Source organism: Pagrus pagrus (assembly GCF_965226575.1).
Source record: "Pagrus pagrus genome assembly, chromosome: 2".
In the NCBI taxonomy this organism is placed as follows: domain Eukaryota; kingdom Metazoa; phylum Chordata; class Actinopteri; order Spariformes; family Sparidae; genus Pagrus; species Pagrus pagrus.
Window position 1 is genome coordinate 4,788,342 of NC_140186.1, and position 23,255 is coordinate 4,811,596.

Sequence of the window (23,255 nt, forward strand, 5' to 3'; positions counted from 1 at the left end):
CAGTGCCGCAAGTCAACACAATTACCACATGTACCAGTAGCATGGTAAACCATACAGACTGATGACCACATACAGTTTGTCACGTGTCTTATAGTGGTTGAATTTAAATGGAAATATACTGTCTCCTCTCATACTAATGAAATTAAAGAAATTAACCACAGCATCTCCACTACTGGTCAGATTATCAGTTGATAATCATGAATATCTTGTTACAGGAGTGTAGTTTAAAAGATCTGACAAAATATACTATTAATTTATATTATACGAAATATAGGATCCAATATTCTCAGAGTTCGAACCATGCTAGGGGCTAAAATGTAGGATATCTCAGCCCCCGCTGAAGCATTCTGGTAAATATTTCCAAATTTGGCTCGTTTGATAAGGTTTTGAATAATGACTCAAATCCCTTGAAACATTATAGAGATACTGGTGTAACTAATTGTTCTTGTCAGAGTCGATTACGATGTTCGGAAAAGTCCCTACATGACGGAGAATGCCTCTTTAAGAAAAGCTTCAGCCAACATTAAACACAGATGTGACAGATATTTACGCAGCATCCGCAGACAACCTGGTGGTTTCATCTCCCGTTAAGAGAGGAATCGTTTACGGATCGGTCGGGGGCTCTACTCTGCATTCTAATTATCTCTTAAAAATACTAGAGGACATAAAAATGATACGATACAGCTTGATTGTTTTGAATCATCAAATCATGTTAATTACTTTAATTATCATGTGCCAAGAGATACTGTGGTAGCCCAGCTTTGGAAATGTCTGCTTCTTGCCAGAGAGTTTTATTTTTTCTTTTCTTTTCTTTATTCTGTCACCATCTCTATTTATTAGATCCAGTGAAATTGCTGGTTAAACTAAAAGCCGACTAATAAGACCGAGCGAGGTGATTGTGAGAATGCAGCGCTCTTGTATTAATTCCTGGATTACACAGGATTTTGTGGCGGTAGATTAGTGATTTTAGCATGAATACGAAAGCTAAACTACTGTTAAATCCACCTGGCGAATGTTTGGTACACATGCCTTTCAGCACCTCAGTGTGAGAAGCATGTGTGATCTTGTGTCCTACATAGATTGGTATGGTGATCCATCAGCATCTATTCAATGCAAGACACCTCTTTATCATCTTGTTTTGTCCTGTTTTACCTGTTACATCATTATTCATTACTCGTATCACATCAGGTCCAGTTGTAGTCTCGTCTTCGCGAGCCATTTGTGACACCAGAGACGGTAAATAAACACATGAGGTGCGATCAAGTGCTGCACGGCCTGCTGTCATCCCACCAGAAATTGATTTCCCTCCGTAGGTCCACATGGCGGTAATGATACAGGGTGACAGCCATCAGAAAAACTGTCCAGTGAATGAGTTACTTCTCAATCAATGTGACTTCTTCATTACACAGCTTGTAATCAGTCAGTGTAAACACAGAACGAACCAAACAGGCGAAAAAAGGCAACAGTGTTTGTTTTTTTTCCTGAGTTGGGACCAGCTGAACTGAAAAAATGATTTATGAAAGGCTCAGCTTCTCCTGCTGGCAGAGCATCAGTCAAGAAAGTGAAAGAAGACATTCAAAGAAAAACTAAAAGCAGAGAGAGCGATGCTCTGCAGTAAAAACAGACTGCAACAGGTGGCCGTAACACGAGACAGTGCGAGCTACAGTGTGCGAGATGAATGCACAAAACCACAAAGCAGAAATCACATAGGCTTACGGTCAGGGTCACGAGCATGGTTACATATTTAATAGCTTATCATTTATTTAACACACATGGCATCCATATTATCAGGCTAGACCTAATTAAAAAAATTCTAGCTACACATTTGTTGTAAAAAAACGAGGTTATGTTTCTGTTTACTGGTCTGTTTCTTTCATAAAGTGTCAAATGAGTTTGTTTAAATGATTTAATTCACCAGCCGAAGGTTTCGGCTCATATCGGTGAAGTCAGCAGCAACAGCAGGGCCGTGTGCAGAAATGATGACAGGGTAATTTCAGCTCATTCATTTAATTACATCGCGGTGATTAGCTTCAGCTGAATCACATTATCGCTGTCTTATTGTCAGCCGTGTCCCAGGTGAGAGCCGGTGACTATCAACACGTTAATATTTCATGTCATGTTACATATTCAACTCTGACACGATCGGCCATGCCTGGTGGCACAGTGGATCAAGAACTGTCAGGTATACAATAAAAAGCTGAGCCGGATAATGAGATTTAGAGCCTGGCCTTTAAATAGACACATGATAAGTCATAATTAAACATTTGAACTTTTTAATTTATTTGAATGTGCTTTAAATGGGAGCTGTAAGAATACAGGAAAATACATAACTGGGAATGAATGAGCTTCTGTTCCCATTTAATCCAACACACAAGTTTTATAAATGATGGCGTCTGCCCATTGTGATTTACTCTGCACTGTGAATTGCTTCATTTCGCGCTGTAAATCATGCAGCTTTGCAGGATGTGTGGGCCCAGAACCTGTCATTGTTAACAGTCACGTGAGTCCCCCGACATACAACACGGGATGAAACGAAGGAACAGAAGGTTCTCACCCTGCCATGACGATAAAGAAATCCAGTCGGTTCCACGTGTCCCCAAGGTAGCAGCGTCGACCAAAGATCCCCAGGGCGACCATCTTTATAACCATCTCCAGAGCGAAGAAGATGTAGATGAACGCATCAAAGGCCTGTCAGGGAGACAATGTGTCAAACATGAAAAGGAAGAGAGAGTCATTTCTTCTAACCTGTAGGCTGAGACTTCAAAACAATTGTGAGTGAAAGAGAGAAAAAAACACACCCTGCTGTTATATCTATGACCTTTCTCTTATATTTGCTTTCATCCTGTGAAATACGACATATATTGGCCTCCAAATATTATACAAATTGTCTAGGTCTCTAACTTGTTGAGGGAACAGCTCACAACTTGTTGGCATGCATCCTGTGACCTGAGGACGCAAGAAGACCTTCTTTGTATTACAAGGTCAAAGCAAGGACAGGCATAGAGTTGAGAAAACACTGAGACAAAATGTCTCATTTAGTATTATGTAATTGTTAGTGGAGGTTCCTGTGACACTTTAAATAGATGGGTTATGACAGGGCTGCAGCAGCTGGTGGAAAAAACACCACAACACCACCTGGTGCTACGTGGCCAGGGTCAAAGCTTGAAGCCAGTGGGTCCGTCCTGCCTGCTGTCAACGACATGAAGGTTGGAGGGAAAGTTTGCTTGACTCATATTTATCATGAGAAAGAGAGATGTGAGATTTTACAGAGTCTGGATGGAAAAACAAACAAATGTGATTGAGTCAGATTTCTACAGTCAGTCCAGACTCCCTGGCCGCTCAAATTGGAAACCACAATAACAATCAAATCAAACTAGATGTGCGTCAGAGTCGTTGAGGAAATCTGAGGGTTCAACGTGGCAACGTAACATCCCGACTGTTAGGAGGGCGAGGTGATGGAAGTCAATTTCTCACGCATCCGTCTCAGAAAAAGACGCAGCAGCAGTGTTCATAGTTACTGACGCCTACGTCACATCGGTTGGTCGAAGCAAAATCCAATCTGATCACTGATCACAAGTACGTAAGGAGCCTCAAGTGCACTTCCTGTAGACTTTTTACAGCATACCACAAAGTCTTTTTCAACGTTTTGTCTATTAAAGACCACTCCTACGTTAAAACGTTTTGAAAATTCAAAGCATTCACTTGTTCCAGCTTTTTAAATGTGTTTTTTTTTTTTTTTTATGGTTTTCTTCATCATGAACATCTTTTGTGTTTTGGACTGTCGGTCAGCATGAAAAGGCGATCTGAAGATGCCGGGGAGAGCTCTGGAAACTTGTCCTGCACATAGTTTTCTATTTTCTGACATTTTACAGACCAAACTGTTTCCTGGACATGAATGCAATTGCACCTTGGGGATGAGGTGGGTGATACCCTGGACTGTTTCCAGCAAAAATACAACTTGAAGATAACTGTGATCCTTACAAATGGACACTGAAAGAACAACTGAATCAAACAGGTGTCAGAAACCTCCTCTCTTCCCTCCCGTTTTTGCTGCCCTGTCTCCCTCATCGGCTCCTCTCAATAATCTTCCTCCCTGTTTCCTTCCACACGTCCCTGCCAGGCTTTTACTTCCTTTTACTTACGTCATTTCCTCTCTCTTTCCTTAACCATTTAATAACTCCATCTCCTTGCTGAAACCTCCTTCTCTCTAATAAACCTTTATATTTATATTTATAGCCACACCTCCCCCCTCTCAGCTGAGCAGTTTTCCCTAAACGTTGGGGTAATGGAAAATAATTTGTTTGAGGAGTAATCAGAGATAAGCCCCACACTGACATCCCCCCACCACCCTCGCAGCTTTAATCAAGCATCTAATTAAAAGAAGAGAGAGAAAAAAATCCAAATAAATCAAAGATCGCAGCTTGCTAATGCGTGTTATTGCTGTTGTGAGCAAAAAGCCTAGATTAGCTGCTGTTCTTTTCTGTGTATACAGGGGGATTAGAGATGAACTGACGCGCTTGGCGTTGCCTGTAATTTGATTTTCAGAGGAGAGTACTGTAGGCAACATGATCTGAAGCTGAACCATTGATGTGGATCTTTGTTTTTTGTCAGTTTCCCGCCCCTGGAGGAGCAGCATCCCACTCAGCAGTCCTGAAGGAGTGAAGCGATGCCAGACCGGCCTGCTAATGAGGAGGAACGGCCAACGTGTGCGACCTTGACCTTTGTCAAACCAGAAAGATGGACGAGGTGCTGTCTTTTGAAAAGTTCATAAAATATTTCTCCTCGGACGCTTTCTTACACCTTTCACTCAATTTTGCGTTTTCTGCTTTTTTCTCTATTTCTCACATTTTTTTCCCTTTTATGTCTCTTTGTCTCTTAACGGCTGTCGTTACCCATCTCTCTCTCCTTTTCTTCTTGTTCTTCTCTTCTGTCTGTCTCCATTCTGTGATGTATTTGTACTTTGGCTGGAAGAAAATCCTCAGTATGTGAGTACTGTTATGTTTTGTAATTTTTTTAGGACCTACTGTATACTAATGATATATTGATATACTGGCTATGTTCATTTTTCCATAAAAAAAATCACATGACTGAACAAGACTAGTCTGCAGCCATGTCAACACTTTTAGCTGAATGTTATTGTCAGCATGCTAACATTTTCACAATGACAGTATTTGTACCAATGCATCAGAAACATTCAAATGCTGCCAGCGTATCTGAAAAGTTTTGATTAGCATCCATTAAACTTGTTTGGACTTGGGACCAAGACGAGCTGGACACCTCGCAGTAGGAAAGTAAACTTCTCGATTCTCAACCCTATTGTTGACATTTCTTCACTGCAATTTTTCAATCAACTGTAATGTCATCTAAAAAATCTAATAGCACTAGTGCAGAGTGTGCATCCCCCCCACCATGATGCTGCTAGATGTCAAAGTAGCTGCCTCTGCCCGAACAGATTGTGAAAAGGAGGCTCGTCAAACACAGCTTTAGTTGGGCCGGTCACAGCATCTGAGACTGGCGAATGTCAATTTGACCATGGGAAATACAGTACAAGGGTTAGTCCACTAATAGGATCACTAACGTTAGCTGTATGACTAAACGAGCAAGTGGTAGCTGTGCAACAGGGCCTGAACTCTGTAAAAAATTCACTGTCGTCAAACTGGCCGAAGTTGGTCTCGGAGACTGTGTTTGTGTTTGTTCCCAACACGGCTGAGGACCCTTGGAGCCTTGTGGCTTTTATTGATTGATTGGTGGCTGGATGGTGTGATATGTATTTGTTGAAACTGTTTGGTTCAAGCTTATGTAAACATACATAATATTCTGTTTTACAGCTAGAACAAATTACAACATTATTTTAATATTGGACCTAATAGCTCAAATAGATTTTTTTGTAATTTCTCTGGCATACATTATTGAATAGGTGCACAAGGGCTTAACATTTTCATTAAATGAAGGACATTACCAATGTTATATGAAAGGACACACACAGAGAAGGACTGTTCATGCAAGCCAGCGGGTAGAAAAAAAAAAAAGTAGTACTTCATGACTACATTATTCAAACACGATGTCACTAATCTGTCTCGTGGATTAAAAATAAAAAGGTTTCTCCGGGAAAAAAAGACACCTATAGGACAGTATAATAGAGTCCTGGCCCGTGGGTCCACGAAGTCTATTCAAAATACATAATACCGTTTCAGTAATGCTTTTTATGACATTGTGAAGGCTTTTAACATTGCTCAGGAAGAATTTGGTCTACGTGACTATTCAATGGCTCCAAATCTATTTACAGAGCCAAACATTATAACATTAAAAGGATCCAAAACCTTCATATCTTCAAAACATTTTTCAATCCAATTCAGCAAGCTATCACATCAAGGAATGTTACTATTACAAAACACACTTTAGATCACAAGAGTGTGATCTCGGGTTAGATTGTGTACGAGCTCGAGCGCTCATTTGTAGCCGCAATTTGTGATGAAGGACGTTATTTCATGGTGGCTCTCGTTCTGAAGGCTTATCATTGGTTTGTATTCAGTTAGATAAAAGCACTGTTGTGTCTACACAACGGCTTGTGATGTCTATGAAGATTCTCCCCCATCCAGGTCATAGGATAGCTAGAAGGAAGCCGAATGCAAATGAGATCTCCTGTTTGGTCTTTAAGATGTTTCAACACACATCCAAGAGGTGTTAGAAGTGGATAAAGCCTCCGAGTTTTGTTGCAGAACAAAACCGAGATGCAAATCGGATAGAGAATCCCGACTTCGGTTATCGTCCGAACCAGATTGCTCCATTTCATCCACGCATCCGTCCATCTAAGAGGGGATACTAGCTGAGTAAATATCTAGCTAAGCCTCCAGAGGTCTTTAAGTCCACATTTGTTAGCGCCTATAGATTGGAGAGGTATAGATTGTGCTGCTGAGGCGCCATTGAAATCACGGTATTGAACAACGGATTTTCTGAGGGGAGCGTATCGACTGCGGCGCTGTAGCCCGCTAAATCCATGCTGATATTGAATAGGGTCTATAGATACTTGGAGGAGAAATTCTATTAGGTCCAACTCGCCAGCCAGATCCCCCTGGGAGCCAAATCAATCTACTGTGTGTGTTGGCTGCTTTTATGATGAGCGCGCTGCCGTCTGTGTGTGTGTGTGTGTGTTTGTGCGAGCATGTGAAAAAACAGGACGCCGGGGTGGTTCAACAAGCGCTTCACACCGACAGACCGAAGACATACGTGCACACGCTCGCGCACAGATGTTACACCCACTCAGGCCACCTTTGATATGAGCGAGGAGGGATCCTGTGTCTTGCTGGATGACGGAGGGGGGGGGGGGGGAGGCTGCCGAGGTGCCGTACGTGAGAAAGTCATGCTCGCTGCACCATAAAGACCACATGCTAGCAGTGAGTCACGGCAAGGAGGGAGAGCGAGACGAGGAAGGACTGAGAGGAAGGACTACAGACGGGAGGGTGTGTGTGCATGTGAATTAGTGTGTTCTTTATGTGTCGACACGAAAATGCAGGAATAAATGGATTATTGTGCACACTTCTGAGAAAACACACTCTTCGCTCTCTGCTTCTAAGAATGCGAGGGCATGCATGTGTACTGTATGGATGCATGTGTTCCTACACATGTTGTCATTCACTGTTGTCATTGTGTGCTTCTAGGCCATCTCCCTTTGCGGGCTTATATATAAAATATGTATGGCTGAGTATGAGAGTGCAAGTGTTTACATGTTTGTAAATGTGTAAGTGCTTTTGTACAGCGTGAACGTATGTGTGTCGAGCCTCTGATCAAATAAACATGACCCTGTGTAAGAAAGTAAACTCAGATACAACGGATGCAGAGGGCGTCAGAGGAGAGAAAAACAAGAGTGTTCAGTCACGCTAGCGGCTCCGTGAAGCTGCAATGCTCATTGTAGAAAAAGGCTGAAATTGTAAGATAAATAAAAGTTAATGTCCAAAGTTTGTTTCGGACTCTAGGCAGTGGTGGTGAAGTAAATAAATGATAAGCCAAAGGGTGGTGACCCATAAATATCAATAAAAAACATTAAGTAGAGAAGACTACGAGACAAGCAAGATAAATGTGAAGACAGTGAGGGGAAATGGATAAACCAGATCAAACTAACCAACAACGCTGTAGCTGGCTGCAGCGACACAGTACTTTAAAGTAAAATGCAAATGTTAGCATGGTGACAATGGCAATGTTGACATCCTGATGTTCAGGTAAATGAAAAAAAAAGGGATTACCTATTTCAATAAGAGTCATTCTAAGCCAACCACCAGCCTTAGAGATATCTCACACAGTACTGTACCATCTCAGTACAGGCAGGTTTGAGATGCTTTTTCAGAAATGTGTACAGATTTGTCTTCTGCAACATCTTGCGGGAGGCAGTTTTAAATCTGATCTGTAACAATGGCAACAATACGATCACAGCAAAAATGTGTACGTGTGCGTTCGTATGTGTGTGTTGGCGCGTACCTGTAGTATTTGGCAGCGGTCTGAGGAGCAGTCGATGTTCTCACAGGGCTGGTACATTCCCAGGGTCATGCAGTTCAACAGGATCACCATTATACTCACACGTTCGAACCACGTAGGAGGACGGACATGTTAAGGAGAACAGCTCATAGATTGACACAGGACAGGACACGATATGAAAACCAGAAAGCCAGTTACTTGTCATCAAAATGTATTCATTCAGTAATTCATAATTTCATAACTGATGAAGTTATTAACAGACCAAGTACAAGTACGATTTAGTTTAGTACTGTACTTCAATTTATTTCCAGTTCACTACAGTTTGGAGGCAAATATTGTTCTTTTTGCAATCCGACAACTGAATGCCAGGTCGACAATCAGTCATTCCCCGCTAAACTCAAACACAAATCAAAAACAACAACAGTTTTTCCACCATTAAAAAAAACTGCGGCGCTGCTACTGATCATCAAGGCAAGTGAGAAGAGAGACTCCAACAGTGTATCTGTTGAGGCTGCGTAGGTGACACTGCACAGCTCGTCTTCTGTTGTTACTCCACAGGATCGAATCACTCCTGCAGGCCTGTTCCTCACCCGTACACCCAGGGCCCCTCAGAGTTATCATTACTGTAAAACTGCACTGACTGTAACAAAACTAGAGCGACGAAAAGGTGAACCCTGCAGGGTCCAATTCAGTCACCAAATGTCATTGTTTCAGTACAGCGTTGACTTTTAGGGCCTGCCATAATTCCTCTTAGACCACTTCTGTCTGAATGTTGCCGCTAAAGTGCGGGCCTTAAGAGCAGCTGTAGCAGAGGTCGGATTGTTTGCAGCAGCGATGAAAAACATAAAGTGACATTTACGATGTGTACACTATTAAACTAGCAATTTCCCAGACTGTGTAACTCCCCCCCACACTCACGCATTCACTCCCAAAGAAATCCTAATTATAAAGCTAAACAAGCTCTAATAGCCACATTTCCCAGAATTTAATTTCACCAGCGTCATACTGTCAGCGTGTCCTTGAGCAAAGCACTGGATCCCTACTAGTTCAGTGGTTCCTATGAGGAGAGTCCCGCTGAACTCGACCGCTCAGAACGACTAGTGAAATGCTGGAGGACAGATGTCGCACAATATCTGTGACGCTGCCAAATGTTTTCAGAGCAACAACAATTGTTCACGGGAAAGGTTAACGTGGCCAGCAACACATGCAAAATCGAAGCTGCATGCCAGAGAAAACAACAGGAGCAAAGGCAGCAGAGTGTGACCGAGTGATTCAATATGCATTTTTCTGTGTGTTGAGGGAGCGAGCGCGCTGCTTGGCTAACAAGCGTGTGAAGGAGGATGTGCTGTAATAGCCCAGGAGGTCCAATCCCTCCCCGAGGCTACGCAGCGCAGGATGCTGAAAGATTCTCCCCCCAGCGGCTCGACAGCACAGAACGGAAGCAGCTTCGGTGAGAAATTAGAGACAGAAAACTAAAGACGCCTCGTTCTTCTCTGAGCGACCGGCGCTGCAGGTTTGAACAGCCACAGTTTCCAGAGGAGATTAAATTCTCGACGCGTTTCTCTCGGCCCTGCCTCGGCCCTCCTCGAAAGACATGGGGCTACTGTAGATATCACAGCATGGATAAAGATAGGCTGTGAGTGGGCAAAACACATGCAAACACATCAACACACAGACAGAGCATCGCACGCAGCCACACAAACACCCACTCATCAACACACACGAGCGGGGAAGTACACATACGCAGATCTGCACGTGCAAACCGACCAACATGTTCAAAAACATAAAACGCTCGCAGACACCCACCCACACGTGAGCGCACATTCACACACACACACACACACACACACACACACACAAACCCTCACTTGTGTACATTAAGTCTCACATTAACTCAAACATTAAATCAATGTGTGTCAGCTGATGGGGATCATTTAAAGAGACATATTCAGCACTGTAGGGAGGCAGGATTAATATTGATGTCTCGCAGGCTGGTAACTGTTAAGTAGACATGATACAAGGTGAAGAGGCAAGATTTGTCATTTCATACTTATATGTGCCAAACCAACATCACACACACACACACACACACACACACACACACACACACACACACACTGATACACTGTAGGATCCATTTTTCATGGGTTATACCTTTTAAATAATAAAAAGCTGTGGCTGCCAGGTTTTGGCTACAAAATACACAATCTGGGTAGCAGGACAAATGCATGCTCGAACAAAATGAACTGAAAACTGTGCATACTGTACTGTGCACAGAATCATTGTGTAGAAAACAGTCAGACTTTGGTAATTTGCACCTGTAGGAGTTTGAATGGCGGGATAATAGTGAGGACAGAATCTATATAATTGGATTAAATAGGGTTTTTTTGTGCTCTAATTTTATACTTGACACTTTAATTTCATCAGACCGGAGTTTCATACACTTGTAAAAGTAATACATCTTCTAATTGGGGACCCTGGGAAAAAAATCTGATGGAGTAGGTGGTGTAATTTGCATCATTTAAAGGGTCTTTGATGTGAAAAAGTTTGAGAATAACTGATATAAATGACCTGTGATGTCTCATTGGAAATTAAAGTTTTGAGACTCTCAACAAAAAAATACTGTATATTCACTTTGTTAGCAAGCTCACTGAAACTCAGCACTTAGTACAGATGTTCCTATGTAAAAGCCCACAGATGTGAGGAATAATACTAACTGACGCAGTGGAAAGCCTTTGTTGGGGAATATCTGTGCAGAAAACTTAACAGCAACTGATAAACAATAATGGAAACATTGAAAAAAAGTGTTAAACGGTGTATTGATGAGCTTAGCTGTTTAAACCAACCAGATTTTGCCACAGTTAAATAAATCAATCATGTTGTTGCCATCAAAACATCATCAGCAAATAAAAAACAACCCATGGGTTTAATTACGATCTTAATCTTAATTACGATCGTAATTAAATCATTTTTGGTTGTTCCGATACCAAAACCAGTAAATGTCTCCAATACTACCTAAAATATAGAAATCTTACAGTACATGAGTTTTTGTACTGATCTGATACTACATGATTTATTAATTAGAAACAGCACCCTGCTACTTCACAGCAACATAACAACTTGAACTCAAAGAACTTCCATTCATTTATTGATTTTTTTTAACGCACTGGTATCGAATAGGTACTCACACTCAGGTATCAGGATCGGTATCAGGAAGGGAACAATGGCGTTGGTACATCTCTAGTTTTATTCAAGTTTAGATACATTTACTGTATGTTTTTCATGCATTGATGCCCCTAATAAGATATCAAAATGCAGAAGTTGAGACAAGTTTGTCTGGGATTAGATGAACACTGCTTGTTTATGTGTTGAGTTTAAATGTTGTGGGTCAATATACATTTAGAAAATCAAAATCTAATCATTTTTCATTTCATTTATATGTAATAAAATCAATTTAAGAGCCACTTGTAAGTGATACAAATATTCAAATGATGTCTTCATTCCTCAGGCAGCCACATGCTGCACATATTTTGCCAGCTCAGCTGTTCTTCTGTAGCTGGCCCTTCTCTAATGAGGACACAGATATCATCCGCAGGTGTCACTGAGCTCATGGTGAGACCCTCCAGGCAGCACCAGTGAACACACCACCAAAAAAAAAAAGCACAGCCTTCCCAGGAAGATACACACTTTAATGTGTGTAGCCCTGGCTGGATAAAAACTGCAGGTCAGCGCTTTCTTATTTCCCCAGTCAAAGTAATGATGGCAGCCTTTGGGCTATAACGCTATGAGGATTATCTCGGGGTTATTTCCACTGCCAAATGCATTCCTTAAAAACAGCCTCTGTGAGTCGCCGAGCTCTTCAGTTAAGCTTCTCATGCACGCTGCATATACATGATTTGCCTTTAACAATGCGCAAGTGTCTGTCAGTGTCTCTCTGCACTTCTGAAAAATGAGTCAATTAGTGTAGGTGCCTTGGAGGAGGTTCGGTATCTTCTTTTTCCTCCCATGCACACACACGGCACATCAACACTGCAGCTGGGTGGAGAGTGAGGTGAAATTCAAAGCACAAAGCTTCGGTTTCAGACAGGCTGTTCGAATAAAACACAGAAAAATTGTTTTATAGAACGGAATTTTTTAACCTTCTTTTATTTTTTTTCCTGTGACTGCAAAGTGGGTTGCTGTTTTTCTGCACGCTCTGATTCACGCTCATGCAGCGGCTGTCACTCACTTGCTGGAAGCTGCCAGGAAGACCTACAGTATTTCAATATGGGCCACTGAGCAACTCCATTAAAATACAAGTGGGAAGTACAGTTTGACTGATCGGGCTCTCTGATAGCTTTGTGATGGACATTTTTGAGCCAAAAAGTAAAGTATTCAGGGTTCTGTTTGACTAGTATTGGCACGGTCAACAGCATCTGAAGGAGCATTTAAGTAATGTTGGGACACATAAACAATCTATAAAATCTATATCGATGAAAACGTGACAGCAGGGCAGGTGTAAGAGATTTTAAACGAGTGACATATAGCACTATGAGGCGCAGGGTATGTTATATGTATGTTGGATGCGAATGAAAGACTCTGGCAACACATTTTTTATACTTTTCTTCTTTTTCAAAAGCAGGATGCACAAAGATGAGGTGTCAAGATTAACAACTGCAGTATGGCGATGGTAAAGGAAAGTTAACTTTGTTTAAGAGCCGTACTATGAGACTACGAAGAGCACATTGTAACTAATGATGGTTTTCATTTTAGATTAATCTATAAATATTTCTTTTAGAGTCCAACAATGTCCAACGATTGAGAAAAAATGGCCATCACAATCTCTGAAAGCCAAAGTTGTTGTATTCAAATAGCTAAAAGTTGTTTAACTAACACTCCAAACCTTAAATATATTAATTTTTGTATAAATCTGACGATCTGACTCACTTAGTAAATCAACTCATTTCAGCCCTAACACATTTTGCTGTGACTTTTCTGGCAACCCGACGTCCACGTCATGGCAGTCTGTCCCCAAAGCTCCTGGAGCAGATTCAGTTACATCACACAGCTGGGCAGGAAACACATCCGAGATTTTTTAAAAAGGCCAGATAAAAAATTCTGTGGCACTGGAGACCATTACCCAAAAAGATCTGAATGTGCCGAAAGCATCGGCGTGACAGAGCCGGAGAAGAGCTGGAGGCTGAAAGTGTGTGGCAGCGGGGGCTAAATGAATTCTTAATACCTCACTGCGTGGCGTCACTCTTTCTAACCCTTTCTCCGTGTCTCTCTGCCTTTTCCTCTCTCTCTCTCTCGCCTTCCCTCTCTTGTTTTTATTGTATCCAAAGAGACGCGCAGGAGGCAAACGACCTCCGGTATCCATGGCAACCGATCGACTATCAAATGAAATAAATAGTCACAAAGAGAGGGCAGAAGGATGGAGAGAGAGAGAGAGATGGAAAGATGTAAAGAGAGAGAGAGGGGGGAGTTATTTTGGTTTGGGGCTTTTTAGTTTTACTTGAGTGAGACCCCATCATGTCATGAGGCAACACTGACTGCATAAGTGTTTATACCAGGAGCTCTTTGTAATTTTAGATAGAGCCACTGCATTGTGGAAATATCATCATCTGTGGAAAACCAACCAGAAACCTCAGTGCCTCAGATTCTGGTGTGGAGTTTCAGATAGCAGACACCAGTACCTTGGAGAGCAATATGAGGAAAATGCTCTCCTTCGATTGTATGGAAGGTGAAGAAGGACGGTGTACCTGGTCAACTTTCTCTGGTTAAATCGAAGTTAAACAAACTCTGACGTCCATGAGTTAAGGACTGAGCTGGAGTCAGGAGGTGTTGCAATCCCGGCTTTGTCCGTAGTTCAACAGTGTGTTTAACCCAAAAAGAAACTGAAGTGCAAAAACTGCAATTTGTAATTTTAGGGAGTGGTATACGCAAACAGCTCCAACAGCTTCGAGCAGTAACTTGGAGCAGCTTCCCGTTATTACACTGATGCGTCCAGGTCGAGGCACCTCTGACCTGTAAGCCAGGTCTGATCATGGATCAGAGTCAGACTCAGGATCAGAATCTCAAGGATCAAAAGCTATGCAGCGGCTCAGCTGGCGTGGCTGGTATTGTTTTCACCTTGTGAGACTGTGTCTGTCCAGACTCGAGTGGATGTAAGAAGGTCTAGTTCTCGCAAGTTTACTTCTTAATAACTACACACTTCAAAGTGAATGACGTCTCTTCTGGATTGCTTAATGAGTGTGGAAGTTTACCTGGAAAGTTAACACTGGCCTAAAAGTTTAGATTTATGTCATTGGATGCATAGACTCTCTTTGAAGATTTGTGTGATTTTGACCTATATACATTTTTTCTTTACCATTTGAACATACATCTTCCGTTCTGTCTATATACATTTATACTACCTCAACCTTGTAGCTTCCAGTTGCTGACTGTCTTTACCCTCCTCCTGCTCCTCCTCCTGCTCCTCCTCCTCCTCCTCCTCCATCCATCTACTCCTCCATCACTGTATGTTCAGAGAGGTTGGCAGGTCTTTTTCTTTCCTGGAATTTTCCATCAGGGGTTCTTCGATCCAGTACAGCTGACTGGATAAAGGGAGGACGGAGTGTGTATAAGTCTGTGTGTGTGTGTGTGTGTGTGTGTGTGTGTGTGTGTGTGTGTGTGTGTGTGTGTGTGTGTGTGTGTGTTGGACAGCAGTAAATGTCATGGGATATCACACGGTAATGCTTCACAGCGTCTCATGTCAGCTCTTCTTTTCTCTAAGCTGTCAGGTCAGAAGTGCGCGTGCACACACGCACACACACGTGCACACACTCAGAAACACTCGTGATGGTAAAGGTCACGTGGATAATTGTCGGGATGACAGTAACAAAACAAGATATTACTTGTCGAACCTACGAATCTCTCATTGCTCCTCATCATCGTGTCTGACGTCTGTCTCCACTCTTTATTACACTGATACTGATGTTTGGTTAAAGGTGCGATACGAAGCTTTTAAACTATGAATCATTCACACATTAACTCTGCAACATTAGTATAATTACCATTAACAAATGAGATTGTCACTCACAAGATTGGCAGCCTGTTCAGTCTGTATAATGCTGATTGAGCCCTACAGTGAACTACACCGTGCAGGTCTCTTAAATCTCCCTCGATTTGATTGTGTAAATTACTTCACCCGCGAAAAAAAAGGCCTACAGTGACCTCCGAGTCGGAAACATGATTAAAACAAAAGGAGCTGCAAATGCTCACTAGTTACTTCAATGGAAAGACTCCATTCAATTTCATGATGCCTTACTTTTTCTAAATCGCTGTTTTCTTTCCCTTCATACATTCAGCTGTACATCAGGTTCACATCAGTTATTCACATATAAAGATGGACGACATGACAACTTCTCAAAAGTGAAGCCAAAACATCTTCATCGCCCCCTTGGTGGGACTTGGGCAAAACTATAAACAAAAACACATCTAAAAAATGATTTCCCAAAGATGGGTTCTGAGCAGAAGGGTGTGTGTTGGGAACTCAACACTGCGGCACTGCCGCTGGATCAATACTGTGCAGACTCCAAATAATGTTACCAGTGTGAGATGTTAGCACATGTTTCCAGGATATTTTCGCTTCATGTCTGTACGGTGGGATGTAGTGGAGGTGGGTCGTCCATCGTTATATATGTCAGCCAATGTCTTGTTTGGAAAGAGGGTTATTTTCTTTTCTTTTGCCCCAACCAATAAGGAGTGGGTGAGGTATCCATCCTGCCAATGTTGACATTGGTTAAATAGGTGGTACATTGTCGTACCATGTTGTCGCCATGTTGCTGACACTCTTTATCATAAATGTAGGCAGGTATCTTGTTGGCTTAAAGTTCTACAAGAAGATGACATATCGCTTCTTGAATTACTGAACAAATCAGAGGCGTGAACAGAGATTTAGAGGTCAGGACTCAGACTCAGACTGAATGCAGCGCAAATTTAAAACCAGTGTAACTGCATACATGTACAAATGTACAAAGACTTGGATGGATGCGAACAAATGTGGGCTTCGTCTTGGCAGAGAACATTCTGGTTGAAAATCCTGTGTGGTCAAGTTAAAACGGTTCCAGAAGAGCAAGAAGAAAAGGATCTTTAGTCAAATAAGAGAAGGAAACTGGAACTCCTTTATCTCTAACTATTAATGCTGAGAAGGGTCGTGGGGAGGCAGAGCCGATCCCAGTTGTGTTTGAGCCAACAGTTGGGTACACCTTGGACAGGTTGCCACCTTGAAAGCCTGTACAGGTAGTGATGATTTAATGATTCTGGGCTTGTGAAACTGGCTCTTTAAATTGAGGAGGAACTCTAATGGGGCCCCATCCTGCTTCAAAGGTCTCACTGGCTCTCCTGACTGTAACAGATCCTTTAAAAGACTCCCCGATTTAATAAATGATAAAGTTTTCATAGAAACTCGAATTCATTCTTTTGAGAATCACTCAACTTTCCACCTCCTCGAGTCTCTGACTCTTCTCTCTGTCTGTGTCTCCCACTCTTTCTCTCTCAGATGGCCGGTTCACAGCTGCCACAGGATTCCTCAAGACAAGCTCTGCCCTGTTGCTGTGGTAACCAGCGCTGACAAAAATATTAGGAAGCCTCTGTTGTGTGTGCATAGGCGGATGCTGTGTGTTTTGGGCTTGTGTGTGTATAACACACACTCTGGCCGGTCAAAAAAAACGTCAGCTCGTCAGTCGGTATCTTGACTGAGGGCTGATGCTGTGAAAGTGTGATAACAGATTAGGTCTTAGTTAGCTGCTATTCCTGCACTGGGGACTGCAATTTTGATTTAATAATGTGTTATTAATCTTCTCGCAGGAGAAGACTGAACTAATTTGCCGCTATAAGCCACACACACACACACAAGAGAGCGAGATCCATGGTTATTTTGACATTATCAGTGTACTATGAGTAAATTTAGAAATCCATCACCTCCTGGAAATAGACCGAGTAGATAAACTGCAGCCAACAGGGGGTACTGAAGGCATGGCAAGGGATGGATTAGGTTTCTACTGGTTTACTAACAGCTGCAAACTCAGGTGTCTTTCAGCAGCGATGGCGAGATACGAGGAAATGCAGGTGGCAGGGGAATACTCGGTACAGCAATTACAGATAGAAAGCCTGCTTGTAAGACAGGAAGAGACTCCAACATGCACACAGAGTCTTCCTTCAGACCATCTGGTGGGATTTTCTGTGCTTTCCGTCTCTTTTTTTTTCTTCTTTCTCTCTCTCTCTCTCTTGCTGTGATGTAGCATGGTGGTAATATGATGCGAATGTTAAGTGTGTAGGTTTTCCTCTCCTGCCCACGACCACTGTTACATGCTATTTGAATCCTCTAGCGTTGCCAGGCTTGTGTAACTGAGAGCAACAAAAGAAAATCAGAGAAACAGACTGACCACCAATTATGCAATGCAACTACAGATAGAGCTAAAAATACTGGGACCAGCGAAACAAATACACAAGTTTACTATATGTTGCATTAAACATTAATATATATTTGCTTTACATCTAGCAAAGAAGTGAATATCTGCTCTTTTTTTTCATGGCTTAATCTAAAATCCACACGAGCTGCTTTAATTTAGTACAGAAGACACAGCTACTTAACTAGAGCAAGGTAATGAGAAGAAATGATAGACATGAACCTAAAGTGGAAAGAAGACATATATGGGGAGAGGGAAGCAATGTAAGGGGAACATAAGCACAGTGAGTGCAGTGAATGATGGGCAGTGAATCAGTCGGAGCTGTAACCAACACATGGGCCGTTTTCCACAACAGTACAAGAACATTACAACACTGTTATAATGGGTCGGAAATGATAAAGGGAACGAGCGATCCAGTTCTTATGTTCCAGTACTTTCATGGCAACATGCTGCTTTCATTTTTCATGCAGTGATGCTGTTTTATATCACACACCTGCTGCTGCCCTCATGTAAGATATATGCATTAATTAATCAACAAAACTCATGTTAAAGCTTTTTATCTTAATGTCGATGGGAATTCAAATTGGTTGAATAAGAGCTTAATGAAACAGAGGATGTTGTTTTGTGTTATGTCGAGATAATGACTGTTTCCCCTCAGATTTATATCAGCAGCTGTTGATAAATATATGTTAATCTGGAGGCGGATCAATCTCAGTGGCGAAGGGAATATCGCTGTTAATGATCAGTTAAACTGTGACGGGATTATTTATCAGCTGCTGATTACGTTTTTTAGTCTCATTACTGCAACCGTTGTGAAACTAGTGGCCAAGAAGCTGTTTAAGAAACTTCTAAGTGCAACTGGACTTGTTTCAGTTTCTTGAAGACGTTTCACCTTACATCCGAGAGAGCTGAGATGACTACATTATATTTCAAACAATGAAATCAAGGCTATATTCTGCACCGGAACCGCACCGTCTTATTTTGCTTATCAATTTTTCCTTTCAAAGCCTGATAAGTAGTGTCTTTATGGTGCAAAGGTTTAACAATCTGCGACAGTATTCATGGTCTGAGTCTATACAGGGTCTGCCTTTATCAGGTCACAAAGAAAAACTAGGCTATTCAGATCTTAACAGCAGTCAAGTAAAGCTAAGTGTTACAGTGACTCAGTTCTGCAACTGCAGTTGAACCTATAGCGATGTGTTATATTCTTAAAGATCATATGTTTGCAGCGTGGCGTTCCTGTGAGAACCACGTACCTCTAAAAGGTCAACATGGTGTCAGAAAAAGACTGTTTTCAGCGTTGACGATGCATTTTCCAGCTAATCCAAGAGGGTTTTTAAAGAAGGAGGAGAATTCTCTCAACCCACAAAGGAACAATTTATCCTTCAGTTTGACACTAGACGTTCAAAATCAACGTATCTGGAGAACATGGTTTTCAAAAGTGACGAAAGCTGTCAGACAAATGAGGTGAATTAGAAGTATAAAGTTTCATAAAGTGGAAAAATACTCAAGTGAAGTACAAGACCCTTGAGTATGTGCTTAAGTACAGCACTTGAGTGAATGAACGTACATTCCTACGCTGCTTTATAGTCATTTTCTTCCTCCTTTGTCACATATCTGTTGCTTTTTTCTTTCCTTCTGCGTCGCTTTCTGTATCGCTCTAACATCTATCTCTGTGCCGGGGGGTCAATGGGTCCTGAGTTGTTACAACAAGTGTTTGAGTATGCTCTGTTGTCTCACAATTTTTTGGTTTTGTCATCATCATAATTTGGCTGAGAAACAACAAGGTGATGCATTAATATTCATGATCCTGACAACAGGAACAAAGTGTGGTATCTGTGGGGACAAGTATCACTTTCAGCAGGGACGACACGCTTTTCTAAATTGAGACGCTAATTTTGGTTCACAGAACAAAAAAGTACACAAACATGCCCTTGTACACACACACACACGCACACACACACAACACATTAGCACATGCCAGTCAACAGTTCCCAAGATAACAGCATGCAGATAGCAATCATTGGAGGCGAGTGTTAATGACAGACTAATGACTGTCATTTACTAAACTTGGGAGAATGTCTTCATTTAGGTCCATCTCAATTTTTCATTCTGTGTCGAGGCTGGAAGTTTATTACCGATGCCTTATCTAAAACTAAATCTCCATAAAATGAACACTTGTTCCCTTAATTAAACAAATCCTAATTTTTATTTGAGTTACCAAACATTAGTCAAAAGACTCATCTGCCCACATACATACTGTACCATGTGTAGCGCAGTGTTCCTTCATTGCTTAAAATGATGGAAAACTTCAAGTGTGTTGTAGTTTCACAAGGTGAAGAATATTTCTTCGCTACGATCATGTTCTCACAGTTCGGATTAGCTAAATATGTGTGGAGGAAAATGTAAAAGTGCCTGTATGCTGTGTTTTTATCTACACATCACAGTGTCTTTGCCTAAGCATTATATTTACCTTGTTCTGTTATTTAAGTTACCAAATTCAGAATATGAAAATGATGCACTTTATTGTCCCTTTAAAACTTTGCACAATGGAAAAACAAGTTACACATTACTACGTGACTCTTCACCTGGCAGTGATAACGCAAAAGTGTCTTTATAATTACAGATTTATCTGCATTTGAACATTGTTGGAAACATTTGGCATAAGTACATATTGTAATTATGTAGCCGTAAAATCTTCGGTTAATCATCTTTAGATACATTGTTGCAGAAATGTTATGTTTTATATCATTTATTTAGCAATAAGAATAAAAAAAGTATCAGTTTTCCCAACTTAACAGGAGAGTCGAGGTCAACACAGCACAGTGTGTTCACACCCACACAGACCTGAGAGGAGGTCCAATTAGGTGAAATAGATGAAAATACGCATACTGTAGTTCAGCCTCACATTTCAATAGAAGCAGTCGGTTCATCTATCCATTGCATATTGATGCAGTTCAAAGGAGACAGGGTTGCACAATAAGCTGTTTTAAACTTTTACAAGATGTACTGTATATTCAGCTCTATCTACAACATCTGAAGACCTAATGCCAAGAGTTTCCAAGCAATGCATATTTATCTATAAGTGAGTTGTTATTAACAGACAAACAGACTTTCACTGTTTATCTCACACTGAATTCCTCCTTGGTATTTACTGCTCTTTGCCCCAGATGAAGTAAAAAAGATATAAAAACTCTTTTAACCAATCAACCATCAAATGGCACAACTCACTCATGTGTAAATGCTTTCACATTGTGTTTTTCACAGTTTCAGACAGTCTTGTTGTCAACATCTACTATGTTACATTTTTAACATAAACTATTCTGACCGAGTCTTTCTGCTGGGATTAAGTTATCAGAACAAAGTTTCCACACCGGCGTTTGGCTCTTTGAGGATGGATAGCCAGACGGGCTGTTATAAATAACACACAAACACAAAAGCACACAGGTCTGAGGGAACCAGCGAGGGGTCAGACCAGCTGACTTCTATACATCACCATGGCGACACAGACGGCTGCGAGGTGGTGCGGGAAAAAGCAAAAAGCGAGGGATGAAAGGATCGGAGGAAGGAAACAGAAGGAGAGAAACAAAAGAGGAGTGTGAGTGATGCTGATACACACAAACACACACACACATCCAACCCCACGTTCAGGAACCTGCCGCGCTAATTACTGGGTCTGCGGTTCTCTGAAGGCTGCTGCTCACCCTGGATGACCCCTCTACCTATTCACACACACACACACACACACACACACACACACACACACACACACAGGTGTTGCACACCCCCCAACCATCTCTACAGGATCCACTGTGTTATTTCAGCACCTGCAGGCTCAGTAGGCAATGCCAAGCTGACAATAATATGTATTGGCAGCAAGCAGCATGACAGCAGAGCAGCGGCATCAACAGCACAGGGCTGTCTGCAGCAGGGGGGGGTGAGGACGCTAATTAAATCTTTGAGGGTCAGGATATTTGTTAAACTTGTTAAAGTTATGTGTTTGTTTCGTTGTTAAATGATATATCGGTGTACTTATTATTAACATAAGAGGGACTATTGGGTCTTGCAGCCTCCCCTTGCTTCCAGACCATGATTTATGTTACTTGCCACTGGGTTTGGATTTGCTAAAATTTATGCCATTGGACTGGAGAAGTATGTGCTCCGAGTGCAATAAATAGCTCCATGTTCAGAGGTTCTTATTATGATACAAGGGCCATAACTACAAGGGCCATATGATACATCCACACCGTAATGGATGCAATACCAGTAAACAAGGGTTAGCAATATCCTCGTTCCGACAGAGTGTAGGTTCATTGCTTCTTTTGGGTTTTTTTTAAGAAATAGGACAAATGCCAGTCATGTGAAACAGAAACTAACCATCAGGTCAAACTGTCAACTTCACATACATTTGCAAAATAATGTCCAAAGTCCATAGACTGTGGTAAAACTATGCCTCCAATTTGAGACAACCAAGAAACCATTGTTGCTTTCTTGCTAGCAGTAGAGGCTAAAATACAAGTCAAAAAAAAAAAAAAGTAAAAATAGCGATATAGTGAAGCATATCGACAAAACAAAAGAAAATTGTGATATTGTTGTCCAACTAAACAAAGGGTGCAAGAGGGAACTGTCAGTTAAAGCAATTTCTATCCACATATTAGCTCTGCGAGCTAGCTGCCATTTACTAATGTTAGCTCGCCTATATCAACTATCTAAAAAGGGCAAATAACATGTCTTTTAGTCATACACACACACACCATTATAAACAGAAACTTACTCACCACCCAGCTGCTCATTAATGTTGCTCCAACCTTAGAAGCAGCATCATTAATACCGAGCTGCTAGCTAGCAGCCTGTGAGACTTGCTAAAGTGAGCATCCTGCGGCCCAGTGTGACAACAACAGGCTAGCAGCTATCTTTATGAACTAAAACAACTAGTAGGCTAGGTAGTTAAGCACAGGTGTGAGTAATTAGCTTAACACAGCAGTGCAGGCAACAGTCCCTCTCCACGTCGGACATTTTGTCCTGTGAAAGCAGAAAAAACAAAGGTGTGACCAATAATGTTAACGATGGCTCCATTCTCTTAAAGTGTCCCAGTTCCACCTGTGCTTTTCCTCGAAATCACTAGTTTTGCTCAGTGTAGACATGTAAAACAAGTCTGTAGCTGTCTAATTATCAAATAGCAGTATGTTAAGATAGGTATACGCACTGTTAAGTAGATTTTGTATGCTCGTTTTTGACATTTTTTCGGTGTGTGGCTAACATTCAAGCAGTATACAACCAAGAACTTATACTTAAAGTCTTCGTTCACATGTGCGTCTCCTGTTATTGATCACAGCAGGAGAGGAAATGTTCATT

The 23,255-nt window shown here is 41.5% G+C and overlaps 1 protein-coding gene across 2 annotated transcripts in view; it reads right to left on the bottom strand.

The window, feature by feature from the left end:
• Positions 1–23,255, bottom strand: part of cacna1ib (calcium voltage-gated channel subunit alpha1 Ib) — a 220,063-nt gene that overhangs the window by 127,840 nt on the left and 68,968 nt on the right. For both annotated transcript variants that reach the window (XM_084340936.1, XM_084340935.1), the window contains exons 3-4: positions 8,473–8,584; positions 2,555–2,688 (exon numbers count right to left, since the gene is read on the bottom strand). In XM_084340936.1, coding sequence (XP_084197062.1) covers positions 2,555–2,688; positions 8,473–8,584 — 246 coding nt within the window. The remainder of the gene's footprint in view (positions 1–2,554; positions 2,689–8,472; positions 8,585–23,255) is intronic.